We start from the raw sequence: 18,357 nt of genomic DNA on the forward strand, positions 1-18,357 counted from the left end.
TCAAGACCAGCCTGGTCTACAGAGTGAGTTCCAGGACAGGCTCCAAAGCAATACAGAGAAACCGTGTCTTGAAAAACCAAAAAAGAAAAAAGAAAAAAAGAGAGAGAAAAGAAAAAAGTTCCCTTAATAAAAACCTGTGAATCTTCAGAAAAAATTGTAGTGCACAACTCTCATGCTGATTCCTAAGCTGCATTAATAGACGAAAACTCTGTTTCTGGTAGGAAGACCAGCGTCATCCCGCCCTTCCCAGGTGTGTTTAAAGGTGCCACTGTGGCCAGAGTGAGCTGTGGAGCTGCCTCAGCGCTCGGCAGTAGCATTTCTAGAGTTTACAAAGTGTCTTGGTGCTCTCATCTTATCTCATGTCCTCTTATGTAGATGGTAAGGATCTCCTTTACCAAGTCAATACTAGTGAGAGCCTTGGTAGAAGGTGTTTTCAAATTGCCTTGTAGAAGCCGGGCGTTGGTGGCGCACGCCTTTAATCCCAGCACTCCGGAGGCAGAGGCAGGTGGATCTCTGAGTTCAAGGCCAGTCTGGTCTACAGAACGAGTTCCAGGACAGCCGGTGCTACACAGAGAAACCCTGTCTTGAAAATAAATAAAATACCTGTAAGAGATAGCAATTGGTTTGGGTTCAGGTATTGGTCCTCCCAACCCCTGCACCCACAAAGCTGGGAAAAGGGTTGAAGAGTCTGTTGGCAATGGCCCTACATGCCGAGAATTTGATGACGAATGAGTAGGTATCTTCATAATTTGAGTGTAGGGACCAAGTGAAGCTGCAATGTAAGAGCCTTGGCGATGGTGCCTGTTCCCAGCCAGGTGCCCTGAGTTCCATTCCCAGGCCCCACAAGGTGGCAGGATAGAGCCAGTTCTGGAGAGCTGTCCTCTGACCTGCACGGGCACCATAGCGTGTGTGGGCCTGCACCTGCACAATCAGATAAAACCAGTGGGCTTCAGGCCTGCCAGGGCCTGTCTTAAAAATGGCAAGTACATAATTAAATGACACTGGTCCCGGACTGATGTGTGGGGAGACACTGGGGTGAGCACTTGAGTGTGGCAGGTCTTCCACAGCGACTGGGAAGTGAGTCTGTTAGTGAGAGAGCTGACGGACTGACGTCTGTGACGTCACTTGTATCTCAAGGCATTGTTGATGAGTTGCTTCTTCCTGGCCCACCACAGATTTGGGGTCTTTATAAAAACAATGTCTGCTGCCCCCATGGTCTGCCCAGCTGCTGAATAGCTTTGTTAAAATGGAGTCATCTTTCTTTAAATCCCCAAGGAAAGCTTTACATAATCACTTGGCTTCTCCAACCCATGTCTAGTGTCATCCGATAGCTTTGTTTTCCTCTCTTCCTTTCGCAAATCCTTTTTAGAAGAGGCCAGCCCAGCAGCCAGGCTGTCCCTGAACCCCACAAGGCTCCCTGCAGAGCCCAGATCTGCTGCTGCGTTCTCTGCAGTTGGGGACAGGACATGCTGCAGCCACTGACTGCCCTCCCAGGCTCCCAGAGCATGACTCTCACACCCCGGGGGCAGAGGCACAGATCTTCAAGGTCATCTGGCTTCCTGTGTCCTGTCATTTTCTCTCTCCAGCCATAAAGCAAACGGTACCATGCCATATTTCACATGACAGTTTTGGGGGCTTCTGGCTGCTGCTTATTTCCCCTAGCTAATAATAAAAGTAGGCTGCTGTACCAGGACCAGGTTTGCTGATCCACCTCTTCTTGTTCTGCTCCAGATGTTTCTGGAACCCTGCACTTGCCTACCCACAGGGTGTCTGTCGGCTGAACTTTTGTCATGTTGTTAGCAAGAGTCTTAGGGTTTCTATTTCTGCAACCAAAAGCCATGGCCGAGAAGCAAGCTGGGGAGGAAAGTGTGTTTCACACTGCCACATTGCTGTTCATCAGTGAAGGAAGTCAGGGCAGGAACCCAACAGAGCAGGAACCTGGAGCAGGAGCTCATGCAGAGGCCATGGAAGGTGCTGCTCACTGGCTTGTTCCTCACGGCTTGCTCAACCTGCTTTCTTATAGAATCCAGGACCACCAAACCAGGGATGACCCCACCCACCATGGGCTGGGCCCTCCCCCATTGATCACTAAGTGAGAAAATGCCTTACAGCTGGGTCTCATGGAGACATTTCCTCAGCTGAGGCTCCTTGTGCTCTGATGACTCTAGCTTGTGTCAAGTTGACACACAAAACCAGCCTCTACAGCGGGGTTGTTACTGGAGGTTTTAGGGCAAAAGCCCTGGGTCCAGGAATCCAAAGGTTCTAAGCTGAGCCACCCAACCAGCCAGCTGAAGAGAGCAGCAGTGCAGAGAAGAGTGGGCACGTTGGAAGTACAGATAAAGGGGTTCAGTGACCCCAGGTCTGCTTTCCGAGGACTGACATGATTTAAATGGAGAAAGAAGGAGGCTGGAGTGATGGCTCAGTGGTTAAGAACATTAGCTGCTCTTCCAGAGGACCCAGGTTTGGTTCCCAGTATATATGGTGTCTCACAACCTTCTGTAACTTCAATTCAGGGGGTCTGGCACCATCTTTTGGGCTCCTTGAGAGCCTTACATGCATGTGGTGTACCATTCATGCAGGCAAAACACCCACCCACACACGTACATTAATAAGAGTAGGGCAGGGAAGTAAAGGCAGTCTAGTCCGGTAGAGCCTTGTGTCTGTTCGTTTCTGCATAGTGGTAGAGAGTGGCCGTTACTGCCTGGGGTGGGAGCGGGAGCTTGTTCTCTGGGAGCTTACCCATGCTCCACGATAGTCTGCCACCAGAGACAGTTGCCCTCATCTAGACCAAAAGACTCTGCTTCTCCTGTCGCCCAGGGTCACTGCAGGTCACTGAAGAGCCGAAGGTGGTGTAGTGTGGGGTCTGGATCAGGGATGACATCGGTGGTTTATAGCTTAACAGCAGAGTAGGGGCTAAAGGGAGGAGGGGAATGGGTAAGTATGTCTGCCTTTGAGTCAGAGAATCAGGAAGTTGGTGAAGTCATTGTGTGGTATAAAGAAAGGCACTTTTAATGTGTTCAGGCAGGGAGAGTATTGACATGTAGCCCGGGCTAGCCTCAAAGTTGCCATTGTTCTGCCTCAGTTTCCCGAGCACTGCTGAGGCTATAGGCACGCCACCGAGCCTGGAAATCTGCATTGTCAGCTGTTAGAGGCGTGGATTGAAGGGTCTGTCCACACGGGATGGACATGCGTGCTGGTGCTTGGCGGACTCCTGGGGTTTTTGTTTGTGTTTTAGGCAGAGTCTTGCTCTATAACCCAGTCTAGCTTTAAATGTCCACTGTAGCCCGAGCTAGCCTCAGACTCACCATCTTTCTTCCTCAGTTAGGACTGTGCCACCATACTGGACAGGGTTTTGTTGTTGTTTTACTTTTAGGAATGACACATTTTGACCCATAATTTTTGGAGTTTATACACACATCCCAGTGTAATTCTCCAGTCTCTCAAATGTTTCTCTTTAGAAGAAAAACACTATTTTGCTTAGTCACCGTTATTATTATTTTTTAACTGACTGAGGAATTGGGTGCAGTGACCTGTCTTGGTCCTTGGCCCTTGGTCACCATGACCTCTGCCTGTTCTCTGGCACAGGGTGGAGCCTGTGCCTGCACAGCTCATTAGGAAATTCCTATGAGTCTCTAATGCAGCCCAGGTTGGGTTTTAAATGTCGAGATTAAGTGACTAGCTCTCTCTCTCTCTTGCTTTTGTTGATATTAGTGTTCCACAACTCATTGCACTGTCAGTTGCTTTAACTGACAAACGGGAGTTTAATTTCAGCTAAGCACCGTGCTTTTTAAAGCCACACTAAGAGGAAGGGCTGGCTCTAGGGCCAAGAGTACAAAAGGAACAATTATGCAATGTTTGCTTCCCTTTCAACTCAAGGAACACAGAACATCAGAACCTGGGAATAAATATAGGACATTTGAATGTTTGCAGGGGTGGAAGTAGGGGGTGGTCCATCAAAATACTTCTGAGGTTCACAGCCCTACGCTCTCAAGAGGTCTGTGGGAATGGCTGTGAGCACAAAACTGCCCTTCCTTGAGTTCTGGCGCCTCGCCCTGCTTGCCTGTTTTGTTTTGAGACAGAGCCTCATTATGTAGCCCTGGCTGGCCATGTTATATCTGCCCCCTAAGTGCCAGGATTAAGGTGGTGCCACTATGCCTTGATGACCTTGCTTCCTTTATCTGCCTATGGGCATGCACCTGCTGTGTAGAGGCCAGAGGGCAACTTTCGGGAGTTGGCTCTCCTTCCGCTATGGATTCTGGGAAGTGACTCTGTTGTCAAGCTTGGCAGCAAGTACCTTTGCCCACTCAGACATCTTGCCTGGGTTGCCTTCACTTTCTTGGACATGAATTTCTTGCTTTCATTTAACTGTAGCCCAAGAGGCCCATGCATGAAATACTCTCCATCCTTTGGAATTTATCTCAAAGAAGCCCTGGGTCAATGGGAGAGCATTTCCTAGCATCTATGCATTGTCTTAGAGATGGCTAGAGAGGCAGTTGCTCCATAACTTATTCAAGAGTAGAACACACAGTAGGTACTCAATATTAAGCATCAGTTAAATAAGAAATCAGCGGGAGGCGCGGGGGTGGGGGGTTGGGGGGCTAGGGTTCAACCTTCAGCACCACAAGAAAAAATATCAAAGTGTGTGTGCGTGCATGCGTGCGTGCGTGCATGTACGTACCCCCTATGTGTGTGGGCCTGCCGGCCTGTCTACTTGTGTTGTGTACATGAGCACTGGGCACGGTGAGGCAGACCTGTGATCCCACACTCAGATGGTTGCAGCAAGAAGATTGAGACCCTGTCTCAAACAATACTTCAGCATGTATTAAATATATTATTACTTCATTGTTTTGTTTTTGTCTTGAGAAAGGAAAACTCACTATGTAGACTAGGTTGGCCTCAAACTCAGAGAGATCTGCTTCCCAGATTCTGGGATTAAATGTGTACACCACCACACCTGGCATTCCATTGCTTCTTTTTCATAGCCCTTTAGATAGAAGATGTCCCCATTTACTGATGAGGGAGGAAACTAAGACTCAGAGGCAGGGGGATCTCTGTGAGTTTGAGACCAGCCTAGTCTACAAATTGAGTTCCAGGACAGCCAAGGCTATATAGGGAACCCCTGTCTCAAAAACAAAACAAAATAAAAAAAACAGAAAAAGAAGTAGCTTGCTCAAGAGCAAAGTCAACAAATAACATTATAGGGGTTGAAAAATTCTCCCTTTATCTTACTACTGTCCCAGAGGAGACTGAGAATTAAACTGAGGTAACATAGAAAAGTATAATTCAGGATTTACTTGAAATGGAAGGAGCCCACATAAAGAAATTCAGACCTGGAGATGGCTCAGTGTGCAAGAGTGGGGAGCCGAGTTCTCATTTCCAGCATCCTCGTATCTCCCTAGCCTAACTGCTCTATGGCAGAAGTGAGGCTGTGTGCCATGCTATTCAGGCAAGGATTTAGCTAGTCCTCTGTACTGGGGTATTACCTTCTGTAGTACTTTGAATGTTATTGCCCCCATAATCTCATAGGGAGTGGCACTATTAGGTGTGGCTTTGCTAGAGTCGGTATGACCTGGTTGGAGGAAGTGTGTCACTGAGAGGACAAGCTTTAAGGTTTCCTATGCTCAGGGTACCACCCAGTGTCTCAGATCATTTCCTGCTGTCTGCAAGATGTAGGACTCCCAGCAACTTCTTCAGCACCACATCTGCCTGCACGCAGCCACGCTCCCCGCCATGATGATCATGGACTGAACCTCTGAAAATGTAAGGAACCCCTCCAATGAAATGGTCTCTTTATAAGAGCTGCTATGGTCATGGTGTCTCTTCACAGCAATAGAAACTCTAAGACACCTTCCAACACGAAGAGTACCTCGTGAGGTACACCCGTGCCTTTGCAAGCATCTCCGCCATCAGACCAGCATAACCTCGTAGTAAGATGTGTGGGTGAAGGAAGGGCTGATTTTAGGGGAGAAGGTGCCCATCTTCCAGAGTAGAGGGAGACAACTGAGCCCCCCAATACTGACTTTGTGTTCAAGCAGCAGAGCCATGAGCTGCCTTCTTCCTGCTCTGCGTTCACCAGCAGGATGCTTGGACTCAGACCTTTCAAAACTCATTCTGGATGGCTGTGGTGGCACACGGCTTTGAAGAGCATTCAGGAGGCAGAGGCAGAGGCAGACAGCTCTTTGTGAGTTTCAGGCCAGCCAATGATCCATAGTGAGAACCCGTATTAAAACAAAGTCCCCAACACAAAATTCTTCTCCTAGGACATGAGCCTGGCTCAGTGGCATAGCCTTGCCTGGCATGCCCTGGGTTCAATCCCTAACACAGCACCACAACCAAAATAAATTTAAAAAATGGCTGCTTTGGAAGACTTGCTGAAGGAAGTGAGTCACTTGGATTTTTATGGTCTAGTCCTAGTGCTGTCCATTCTCAAGTTCCTGACTGTGAGATGTGACAAGCTGTCCATGCTCCTACCAGGATATCTCCCCCTCATAGGACTGTCTGCTTTCAAACTGTAAGCCAGATCAAGCCCCTCCCACTTCAGTCATAGTATCAAAGACCATCCCTTGTATGTTGTACATCATACCTGGCTGCAGAAATATACACCCGTATGTTCAAATGCATCCCCTTAATTGTCTAAGGGGACATTTCCTCCTTAGAGACGCTAAGACACAAATGAAGCCAAGTCAGCAAGTGTAGAAACTTTTTACTTCCATTCCTTAAATGAATATGAATTTATTGATTTGATATTCAAAATAGGACTTCTGCAAAATCATCTCAGAAAATATGCATTTGTTTAGATACATACAAAACTAGCTGAAACCCTCCAATAGGCCCACCCAGACACACTTTCAGTAGGTACACAATGATGTCCATGGTTCTCTCTCTCTCCCTCTCTCTCTCTCTCTCTCTCTCTCTCTCTCTCTCTCTCTCTCTCTCTCTCTCTGTCTCTCTCTCTGTCTCTCTCTCTGTCTCTCTCTGTCTCTCTGTCTCTCTGTCTCTCTCTCTCTCTCTCTCTCTCTCTCTCTCTCTCTCTCTCTCTTTCCCTCTCTTCCTTCGCCTCTCCCCCTCCCCTGGGTTTTTCAAATTTTTTTCTGTACCGTAGAGCTCACTCTGTAGACCAGAGGAATTTGGTCAGAATAATCCCCCCAGGCCTTGCTGAATAAACTTGCAGATTGCTTTTAGAGTCCCCCACATAGTGTACCAATTTTCCCTAACCACAGTGGGCCCTTTCACTGCCTAGAGTCTATTGTGTTCAGCAAAGTACGTGATAGATAAGAAATTAACGAAGAATCCCGACTGTAGTGTATAGTTCTGTGGTGACAATGGTATATCAGGTGCACTTGTAAAAACTGGGCATAGTGCAGCAGGATTTGGTGAAACCCTGAACCAAAAGACAGTTGCTGGCCAGGGACACCATGGCAGCGGAAGCCAGACCAGAGACATGAAGGCAGCAAGGGGGTTCAGATTTCATTCTCCAGGGGAGGATTTTCTGTCTTGGTCAGACATTGGATTTTCACTTAGCTGATATTTATTTATTTGGTTTGCAAGCTATTAGTTTCCCTCTGCTTCATTATCAATGATTAATCAAAGACCACTGGTCCCTCTGAAGGGGAGTTCAAAGCTGCTCTGATTTGGTGGGAGATACTATAGAAAATGGTTAAACAGAAACCTGCGAGGATGAATTGGACTTCACCTCTCCCAGTTAGAATTTTACACCTAAAACTGAAGCCGTGAACCGTTGCAGCCGTTCAAGTCTCTCCTGCCACCTCCCACTATTTCACAGCGTACCCATAGATGTGGGGCCGCACCAAAGTCCAGGACAGCGGAGCCTGGATATGCTGCAGCTTCAGCTTCGAGAAACCGGCCTGCTCCAAGGTCTTCCAGCTCTCCCTCGTTAGATTGCATCCATCAAACAGAAGGTACCAGGCAGGATCCAGAACCTGTTGCCAGAAGTAGTTCCAGGTGGATGGCTTATCCGCCACGTGCTCCATGAAGTAAAAAGCCCCTCCCTGAGAAAGAAAACACACACACATTTTAAAGACACTGGTTTTAGGGAAATAGCTTTACAAGACATGTGCAGTTTCAAATTTCAGTGACCTGTGGCCAGTTTTGAGAAGACACTGGTGGGCTGGACTGGAGCAAGGTATGACCTGGGTAATGGAGTTTGAATCTCGGGCACATTTTGTACAGCGTTAGCTGGGCACAATAGCCCATGACTATAACCCCACACCAGAGAGGCTAAGGCAGGGTGATCTGAAGTGACAGGCCCAGTCACAGTGGGACCCTGTCTTCAAGCAGAGCTTTTCAAACTGAGCTGATAATCTAAGCAGTAGATAGATATTTTATGTGGTCATAGAGAATTCATAATCACGGAAACAAAAAGTGCTTAGTGTAGCCTACCCTGACTACGCTCATTCTCTCAACAGGGTTATTTGTAGCAGAGCAAACCTAAAGTCACCCAGCACTCCAGTGGGGTAGGGGACTGCTGCAAGCTTGAGGCCAGCCTGGTTTACTGTAGTTAGTTTGGGGTCAGTGTGGTCTACATAGACACTGTCACACAACACAGGCAATGCTATTTTTATTACTGCCACTGTTTTTGTTTTATTTTTGAGACAGGGTCTTACTGTGCAACTTGACTGGCCTTAAAGTGAGAGATCCATCTGCTTCTGCCTCCTGACTGCTAGGATTAAAGGAAATGTGCCATCATGCCTGGCACGTCACTGTTTTTAACCCGAGAGGGAACAGAGTCCAAGGGGACAGTTTGTAAGTGTCAGAAAGGAATTCTAAACCTCAGTATGTGACTCCAGAACTTTCTCAGCAACATTTAAAACAGAAATGTTTTAGAGCCAAGTCATGGCACATATCTGTAATTCCAGCCCTTGGGAAGTAGAAGCAGGAGGATAAAAAGTTCAAAGTTGCCGGGCGTTGGTGGTGCACGCCTTTAATCCCAGCAAGTGCTGAGGTAGAGGCAGGTGGATCTTTGTGAGTTCGAGACCAGCCTGGTCTACCAAGAGAGTTCCAGGACAGGCTCCAAAACAATACAGAGAAACCCTGTCTGGAAAAACCAAAAAAAAAAAAAAAAAGTTCTAAATTGCTGGGCGGCGGCGGCACACGCCTGTAATCCCAGTGCTCAGAAGGCAGAGGCAGGTAGATCTCTGTGAGTTTGAGGCCAGCCAAGGTCTACAGAGTGAGTTCCAGGAGAGCCAGGGATACACAGGGAAAAAAAAGTTCAAAGTCATTTTCAGCAACACAGCGAGTTTGAGGCCAATTCAGGCTACACGAGACCCTGTCATAAAAACAAAAAAGGATTAGAGCTATGACTCAGAGGTTGAGAGAGCTTGCTGCTCTTGCAGGAGACCCAGATTCAGTTCCTGTGCCTACATCACAGTTCAGGGGATCCAATGTTCTTTGGCCTCCATGGACGGGCACACACGTGGTGTATATAACTCAATCAGATATGCACAGACATATAAATAGCTTTAAAAATAAACAGAAAAAGAGGGAAAGAAAACAAGCCACTATCCTGCTACATGTAAATTGGCAATTTTTCCTAAAATTAAGTATGGACCACACATTGTTCATAACCTTCTTTACTTTACTTTGTATTTGTTAGGCTCTTCCCAATTTTCCCCTGTAATAAGCATTAAGGTTAACCAAGTTTGAAAGCACCTTTAATAACTGCCAAACAGATTATTGTTAAAAAGTGGGACTGAGGCCGGTCCCGTGCCGGCGACTTCCTGTCTGGCCATGGCGGAGTCTCCGCCGCTCAGGGAACCGGTGCTGGATGCCAAATCCGAGGTCACCTGCCAGCTTATAGATTTCCAGTGGAAACTGGGCATGGCTGTGAGCTCTGACCAATGCAGATCGCTCAAGTATCCGTATGTGGCGGTGATGCTAAAAGTGGCCGACCATTCTGGCCAAGTAAACAGCAAGTCCATCAAAATGACAATTCCACAGTTTCAGAATTTCTACAGACAGTTCAAGGAAATTGCTGCTGTAATTGAAACTGTATGAGAACGGATTCGTGATTCTAAAGTAATGGACTCTATCATCCAGAAAAGAACTACATATGGATCAAAGGATATTTATGCGATGAAAATTGCGCTTCTGGGACTGGAGAGATGGCTCAGAGGTTAGGAGCACTGGCTGCTCTTCCAGAGGACCCAGGTTCAGGTTCAGTTCCCGGTACCCACATGGCAGCTCACAATGTCTGTAACTCCAGTACCAAGGGGTTATGCCCTCCCACAGATGCCTATGCAGGCAAAGCACCAAGGGGTACACAATAAAAAATTAACTAAAAATAAAAAAATAATTAAAAAAAGTGGGACTGAGTCAGTGGTGAGTGCCTTTTAAAACACCTTGGTAGAAGGTGTTTTCAAATTGTCTTGTAGAAGCCGGGCGTTGGTGGCACATGCTTTTAATCCCAGCACTTGGGAGGCAGAGGCAGGCGGATCTCTGTGAGTTCGAGGCCAGCCTGGTCTACAGAGCGAGTTCCAGGACAGCCTGCAAAGCCACAGAGAAACCCTGTCTCGAAAAACCAAAAAAAAAAAAAAAAATTGCCTTGTAGAAAAATTGGATCACGTTTACACTAGAACCCTCCTCAGTCCTGGTGCTGGACACAGGAAGAGGGTCTCTTCCTGCAATGCCATGGGCCTATAAGATACTATGTGTACTGGCTGACCTTGATCTCCTGTCTCTGCCAGCCCTGGCGCTGGGACAACAGGTGGGAGGCATAGGGCACCCAGCTAATATAATCATATTGTAATAAAACAACTAATCATTAAGGGAAAATCAGCAGTTATTTCCATGAGCAAAACAAGAGTGGATATCAACAGAAAGACTTAAAAGGAACCCAAATATTCAAGTTTTCTGGTAAAAGATGTTATATCTACTAAGAATGTTAAAGATAAATGTTTTTTATTTTGTTTCGGTTTTTGGAGACAGGGTTTCTCTGTGTAGCCCTAGCTGTCCTGGAAATCACTCTGTAGACCAGGCTGCCCACTTGGCTTCTATAGACTCTTGTTCTCTCTCTCTGGAGAAAGACTCCAAAGTTTAATGACTGTTGTCTGCATATCACACATGTGTGTAATACAAATAAATAAAAAAACCCAGAGACTGATACTGGGATTCAAGCTGAATATCAGAAAAGCAAAGCAGCCAGCCACCAGCTCTCCCCTCTACCTCAGGCTGAAAGGGCTGATCCATGCATGAGCTCTTCACCAAGTCTCAAACTCCTGCCTCTCCTCAGTGTGGCTGCAGAACAAATGCCTCCCTGAACACTAGTTTCTGCCTTCTATACGTCCCTAATGTTGGGATTAAAGGTGTGAGCTATAATTCTTTTAGACTGATTCACTCTTGTGTAGATCTGTGTGGCCTTGGACTCAGAGAACTCTGTCTACCTCTTAACCCTGAGTCCTAGGATTAAAGGTGTGTACCACCACCTCCTAGCTTCTGGCTGCTGGTATTAAAGGTGTGTGCCTGGCTTCTAAGGCTTGTGGGTGACTTTGCTTTTCTGAATCCTCAGTCAAGCTTTAATAAATTATAAATAATATATCACTACACAAGTATGTGCACACATTCACACACCCACACACTAATTCCAGAACAGAGGAGTCAGGCAGATCTCTGAGACCCACTGGTCATTCAGCCTAGCCAACTTGTTGAGTTCCAATCAGTAAGAGATTCTGTCTCAAAAGTGAGGACTGCCTCTAAAAAGTGACATCCATAAGTTGTCCTCTGACCGCTACACAGAGTTTTACACATGTGCATTCACATACACGTGAACACTCATATAAAACACACTTATCTACTGAGTGGTGCTCCTGCTCACCTTTAAACCCAGCACTCGGGAGGCAGAGGCAGGCAGATCTCTGTGAGTTTGAGGCCAGTCTGGTCTACAGAGTGAGTTCCAGGACAGCCAGGACTGTTCCACAGAGAAACCCTGTCTTGGAAAATAAAAAAGTTTACTGAATAAAACATGCCAGGTTTCTGTTGCTTCTATATTTGTTGTTACTTCTATACAACTTTGCTTTGTAGTTGTTGGGTTTGGGTGTATATGTTTGTTGTATGAATCTTTCACGACTGAATTAACCCCCAGTATCTCTTTCTGTCTAAAATGTTCATGACGTTAATTTAGTCTTGAGTGTAAAAACGTGTGTGTGTGTGTGTGTGTGTGTGTGTGTGTGTACATATGTGTTCTTTCCTTCCACCATTCGGACCTCAGGGCAGCAGACTTGATGGGGGAGGGGGCTTTGACCTCAGGGCAGCAGACTTGATGGGGGGGGAGGGGGCTTTGACCTCAGGGCAGCAGACTTGATGGGGGGGAGGGGACTTTGACCTCAGGGCAGCAGACTTGATGAGGGGGCTTTACCGGCTGAGCTAGCTCACTGCTGGTCTTGAACTCCCAATCCTCCTGCCTCCGCCTCCCTAGAGCTGGCATTACAGGTGTGTTCTACCACACCTGCCTTCTACTCTTATCCTTAAAAAAACGTTTTAATCCAGTACTTTCCCAGGCACTGGCTGCAGCTTCTGGGAACATAGCAGCTGTGAGGGAGAGCAGGGACCTACAGGAGGCGCTCCATAGTCCGAACTGAGTTGTTAAGACTTTGTTATTTCATTCCTAATGCAAATGACCCCCGGGGCAGCATTTCATCCTTAGGTTTTATTCAGCCAGTGATGGTAAGCAATATTGCCCTTAGGAGGACCTGAACTTTGATTGTCATCTGTAGCCCAAGTAGGTCATGTTAGGTGCACATTACTAAGCAACCTCCGTGCGTTTCCTAGAAAAGAAAGAAACCTGCCCCCCCTTTGTCGGCCTCCTCCTCAAGCCATTCTGGTCCTGGCCACCCAAAGGCGGAGTTGTAGGGAATTCAGCATTTAGGGATGTAGTTATCTGAAATTATACAGATGAATTCAAGTAAAACATATATTTAGGAATAGGAAGCCGAATTTCCTAATAAAAATGAAAAACAAAAACATGTCATTTCCTTGAGCTCGGGCGGAGACTGGAGGGAAAGCAGAGAGACCAGTTGGTTTGGGTATGCCGGTGAATAAACCAGGAGCATGACGGGGCGGGGTGGGGGTGCAGAGCAATGTCTGGATGGGTGCTGAGATTTGGAAATCAGCTGGAAACACTGGGGAATCAGACCACTGGGAATCATATATGCCCGGAAGGTGAGCCAAGGAAGGGACCCTCAGTGTCTAGGGACAGCAAAGGGGAAGAAATGATAGAGTCCGGACATGACAAGCAGCTCTGAAGAGCTAGTTATTCTCACTGAAGAGCTAGACCTGGGCGGGGTGCAGTGGTGCATGTCTTTAATCCAGTACTTGGGTCAGGTAGTGGTGGCTCACACCTTTAATCCCAACTCTAGGTAGGCAGTGGCAGGCAGATCTCTCTGAGTTTAAGGCTAGCCTGGTCTATAGACCAAGTTCCAGGACAGCAAGAGCTTTTATACAAAGAAACCTTGTCTGGAAAAACCAAAAACAGCAAGCAAGCAAACAAAAAAAAAAAATCAGTGCTTGGGAGGCAGAGGTAGGCAAATCTGAGTTCAAGGCCAGCCTAGTCTACTTACAGAGTTTCAGACCAGCCTACCACTATTTACTGAGAATGAGACCTGGTTTCAAAAAAAAAGTTAAACCCATTGCTGTATAACTTGGGTGCGTTTCTAAACGTCTTTTCCAAAGCAACAATCATAAGTACCTGTTTGAGAGGATATAATTAGGTAAACTGAGGCTGCCATAATGCTCCAGGTTCTATCCAGCAACTGGTGAGCTGGTAACCATAGGAGATAAGGAAGACATCTGAGGCTATGTCTGCCTTGCACCGAGGAGACATGAACAGGTCTGCCTATGGATCTTTACCTGCTGGTGATATCCACCTGTCCTTGAGCCAGAGAGACCATGCTGAGCTGAGCCTCCAAGACTTTCTCCCAAGGAACTACAAGGGCTCACGGAACATCCCTATGTGTTCCCAACTGAATGAGTTAGGACCGCCTCCCTTCATGTTCAGCTTTGTTCTAAGTAACCCACTTAACCCGATAATCGCAAGTATAAGGAATTTCTCTGAACTTTTAGAAAGACAGGGAGAATGGACCATTGCTCTTGCCTGCACCCGGTCCTGTTCCCTGGAGGAAATGCCTGTGACTGTGCATTCTATCTTTCGTACGAACCTATTAGCATTTCTTGGGCACTCTTCTTTTTCCTGCTCAGCATACATCACTCTTTTTGGAGGATTTTATTTATTTATTTATTTAGAGACAGGGTTTCTCTGTGGCTTTGGAGGCTGTCCTGGAACTAGTTCTTGTAGACCAGGCTGGTCTCGAACCCAGAGATCCGCCTGCCTCTGCCTCCCGAGTGCTGGGATTAAAGGCCTGCGCCATCACCGCTCAGCTTTTTTTGTCTTTTTGTTTATTTGTTTTTAATTTTTCACCAGTGTTTTGCTTTTGCTTTTGGTTTTGTATAGTTTCGCTATATAATTGAGACTGACCTTGAGCTTACTGCACAGCGGGGCTTGCCTTCCTTCCCCCTCAGCCTCTGACACACTGACCATTGCTGGGTTTATGTGTGTGTCCCACCACACCCAGCTCTTGAACTTTTTAACACTATGTGACAATCTGCCCTCCACAGCAGGTTTTTTCCAGTTTCCACTAATGCTGCTTTTTCTTTGGGGGGGGGGGTTCAAGACAGGGTTTCTCTGTGGCTTTGGAGGCTGTCCTGGAACTAGCTCTTGTAGACCAGGCTGACCTCGAACTCACAGAGATCAGCTGCCTCTGCCTCTCGAGGGGATAAAAAGCGTGTGTCACCAACACCCGGTTCACTAATGCTCTTTTAATGGCTGTCCTTGCGGTGGAAAAGTTTTTATATGTGTATATCTGAAGACAAGTTTCTAGTAGATGAAATTATGTTCACTTGACATTTTGGTATTAAATGTGCCTTCAGAATCCTCCCCATGCTGGGTGGTGGTAATGCTCACCTTTAATCCCAGCACTTGGGAGGCAGAGGGAGGCGCATCTCTGTGAGTTCGAGACCAGCTTGGTTGGTCTACAAGAGCTAATTCCAGGACAGGTTCCAAAGCTACACAGGGAAACCCTGTCTTGACAAACAAAAAACCAAAAACCAAAAAACTTCCCCTATGAAGGGACCCTTCACAGATCCACCCCAGGACCTAAAACTATAAGACTCCGACAGAGTCACTGGTAAAAATGGCATCTAGCTGTAATTTATAGGTCTTTCTCATATAATGGCTATTTTAATTCCTATTCCTGTTCCTGCCCAGTTGCTCATCTTTGATTTTTATTTACCCTGATCAGTTTTAAAAATCAAAACCATTGTCTTTAGTGACTTGTTAATTTTTGGTTTTGTTTTTTGAGACAGGGTCTCAGTGTGTAGCACTAGCTGACTGCAGGGCTGAATTCTGATTTGTCAGCCCTTACCGTTGTAATTCTCTGCCACTCTTTTCTTTAAAAAACAAAAAAACAAAAAACTTCCCGAGATTGACCGGACCACCCTTGCTCGTGAGAGCTGTTATGAGCCAGTCCTCATCTGTCACTCACCGGCCTCAGCACACGGCACACCTCGCGCAGAATCTTTCCTTGGTTCTCCACCGAGCACAGCACCAGGGTGCAGACCACCGCGTCCATAGAGCCATCGGCCACTTGGTGCATGTTCTCGCCGGCCGCCACCACGAAGCGCTCGAACTGCAGCTGCCGGTTCTCTGAGACGCTCTTGAACAAGAACTTCTCGAAGTTGGGGTTGGGGTCGACACAGGTCACCCTGCACCCGGGGGGATAGAACTTGAAGTTGGCCCCGGTGCCGCAGCCCACCTCCAGCAGCGACAGCTTCCCCGAGGGGCCTGCGAACTCCTGCAGGTTGCTAAAGAGCTCCTTCTTTTTGCTCGCCATCTGCTCGTTGTAAATCACCGTAAATCGCAACAGGAAGTAGGGAAAACACCTTTTGCATATCCAGTTCCACACTCCTAAAAGGTTCAGCAGATACATGGGAAATGCCAGGATGCCCACGACCAGTCGGAGGACCAGGATGGGGAGCGTCATCGCGGTGGCCCAGCGGAGGAGAAAGGGCCACGGCCTGGAGCAGTCCCCTAGAGAAGCAGGGCGCAGGCTCCGGGCCAAGCTCCAGAGCCAATCAGGGAAGAAGGAGGCGGCCGCCACCGAGCTGAAAAACAAAACCCTAATCTCCCATCCCACCCCACCCTACCCAGGCAGAAATTGGCACATCTTGGTGCGCACTTGCCTTGGGCTGTCTGCTGCTTCTCCCTCGGAAGGTGGCAGCCTTAATTCCGATCTGGTCCTGCCTGGTCTTCCTTTGGTCTCGAGGCTGCAGGGAGTTTCCTGCTGCGGTTTGTTATGAGCAGTGTGTCCTTGCACCCAGCCACCCAAGTCTTTCCTGAGAAGAGTCCCTGTGTGGGTTAGAGCACCCGGGGGTATAAGGCTGCTGAGACCCCGTATCCTAATTTATTTTCCCTTTCCCTCTCTGCACTGCACCCCACCCACGTCCTTTTTTTTTTTTTTTTAAGGAAGTGAAAGGGAACCTCGCCTAGCCTCAGTCAACAATTTCCCAAGTTCTAAAGGGAGGCTATCATAAGTTAATAATTCATCAGAGGAATTTCTGCTAAGTCAGTCTGTTGAACCGCCTATCATTTAAAGTGCAACTGTCAAAAAAAAAAGTGCAACCGTCAGTCTTCACCTTCATTATCCTCGGTTATTATGTAACAGCCAGAGCAGAGTAAACTAGTACTCAGAGTATTCACATTTGGAGGCTGTCTGGTTGTTTGGGGTTTTTGTTTGTTTGTGTTTTTTTTTTCTTTGCCAAAGGCAGGGTCTCACTCCTTAGCCCAAGCTGGCTTTGAATTCTTGGTCATGCTTCAGCCTTTTTAAGTGCTGAGATCACAGGCCTCTGTCGCAAAGCCCAAGCTGCACGGACTTGTGAGCTCATGACTCAAAAAATAACTCAACAAGAAGACAAGTTGCTACTAAGCTATTTGCTCCCATTCCTTATGTACACTCTTACAGGTCTTCATGAAATTAAGTGAACTGTTGCAGCAATTCTAAGTGAAGTGTGGAGCTTTTGATATGTGCATGACAATAGAATCATAGACACAACTAGAAGAATTGCAAAACTAATGAATACACTCACAGTTCTGCAAGTCAGATCAAGAACTCCACAGGTTTCCAGATGAAACGGATCGAGGCATAGATACAGCATCTGGATGCTGTGGCAGCATCCAGAGGAGAAAAAAACTCTCACACTAAAACCTAGAGTGGCGGGGACTGGCTGAGCTGTGTTCTTTTTGGTGTTTCTTTATTTGGTGGTGGATGTGGATTGGCACTAAGGGTTGAGCCCAGGGCCTCATGCATGCCAGGCAAGTACTCTGTCAAGTATCCAGTGACACAGGAGCCTGCCCCACCCCCACCCCCAGACCATAGAATAGAGAGATCTGTCTCAAACCAAAAAAACAAAAACGTAACAACTACTCCAAATGTGTGTGCACATATGTGTGCTAGAGCATATGCACTTCTTTACATTTAATTTTAAATTTTTCTTACTTGGTTTTTCAAGACAGGGTTTCTCTGTGTAGCTCTGCCTGTCCTGAAATTTACCCTGTAGACCAGGCTGGCCTGGAACTCAGAGATCTGCCTAATTCTGCCCCACAAATGCTGGGATTAAAGGCGTGCACCATCACTGCCTGGGGTTTTTTTTTTTTTAAATTGTGTGTGCACATGTCCAGCCCCTGTGTATAAGAACAAGTTTCAACAATGGGGTCCCCTTCCACCTTGCTGAAGGAGGGGTTTTTGTTTCCACAGCTGTGCTAACACCCCAGGTCAGCTGGCCCACTGACTTCTAGGCAATTCTGTCTTTGCCCTCTGTCACTGCAGGAGTGCCAGAATTGTGGGTGTACACCACCATTTACCCAAGTCACTGGGTGCGTGGCTAGTGCTTTTGTGAGCTGAGCCAGCCATGTGTTTGGTTTTTGTTGTTTTTTTTTTTAAGCAGCTGAAGGATTCAGGGGCCAATTTATTTCATTATTTGTCATACCCTACATTGTTTATCTCATCACTTGTTGGTATGTGATTGGATTATTTCCAGTTTGGAGCTATGAAAAATTAAGCTATTATGAGGCTGGGCCTGGTGGCCCACACCTTTAACCCCAGCAGAGACAGAGGTAGAGGCAGTTGGATCTTGAGTTCAAGGACAGTCTGTTCTACATAGTGAGTTCTATGCCCGCCAAGGATACACAGTGAGACTCTGTTTCTACCATTGTGTGTGTTTGCTTTTGAGCACATCAACACACACCACAACAGTGTTAGTTTCCTGTTGATGGGATAAAACACCATGACCAAA

At 47.0% G+C, this 18,357-nt stretch overlaps 2 protein-coding genes across 3 annotated transcripts in view; one reads left to right on the top strand and one right to left on the bottom strand.

Annotated features, from left to right (window-relative positions):
* Positions 1 to 16,171, bottom strand: part of Mettl7a (methyltransferase like 7A) — a 35,553-nt gene extending 19,382 nt beyond the window's left edge. The window contains exons 1-2 of one of the 2 annotated variants that reach the window (XM_005067240.4): positions 15,552 to 16,146; positions 7,511 to 8,009 (exon numbers count right to left, since the gene is read on the bottom strand). In XM_005067240.4, coding sequence (XP_005067297.1) covers positions 7,773 to 8,009; positions 15,552 to 16,049 — 735 coding nt within the window. In that variant the 5' untranslated portion in view covers positions 16,050 to 16,146 and the 3' untranslated portion in view covers positions 7,511 to 7,772. Of the gene's footprint in view, positions 1 to 7,510; positions 8,010 to 15,551 lie in introns of those variants that run through there. The other variant, XM_013111397.3, reaches the window with a different exon arrangement.
* Positions 9,713 to 10,180, top strand: LOC106020900 (COMM domain-containing protein 6-like). The gene has a single exon (XM_040753810.1). The coding sequence runs from the start codon at positions 9,748 to 9,750 to the stop codon at positions 10,012 to 10,014; it is 267 nt and encodes an 88-aa protein (XP_040609744.1). The 5' UTR covers positions 9,713 to 9,747; the 3' UTR covers positions 10,015 to 10,180.
* Positions 16,172 to 18,357: the final 2,186 nt, after the last annotated feature.

This window comes from Mesocricetus auratus, unplaced genomic scaffold, assembly GCF_017639785.1.
Source record: "Mesocricetus auratus isolate SY011 unplaced genomic scaffold, BCM_Maur_2.0 Super-Scaffold_100010, whole genome shotgun sequence".
NCBI lineage: Eukaryota > Metazoa > Chordata > Mammalia > Rodentia > Cricetidae > Mesocricetus > Mesocricetus auratus.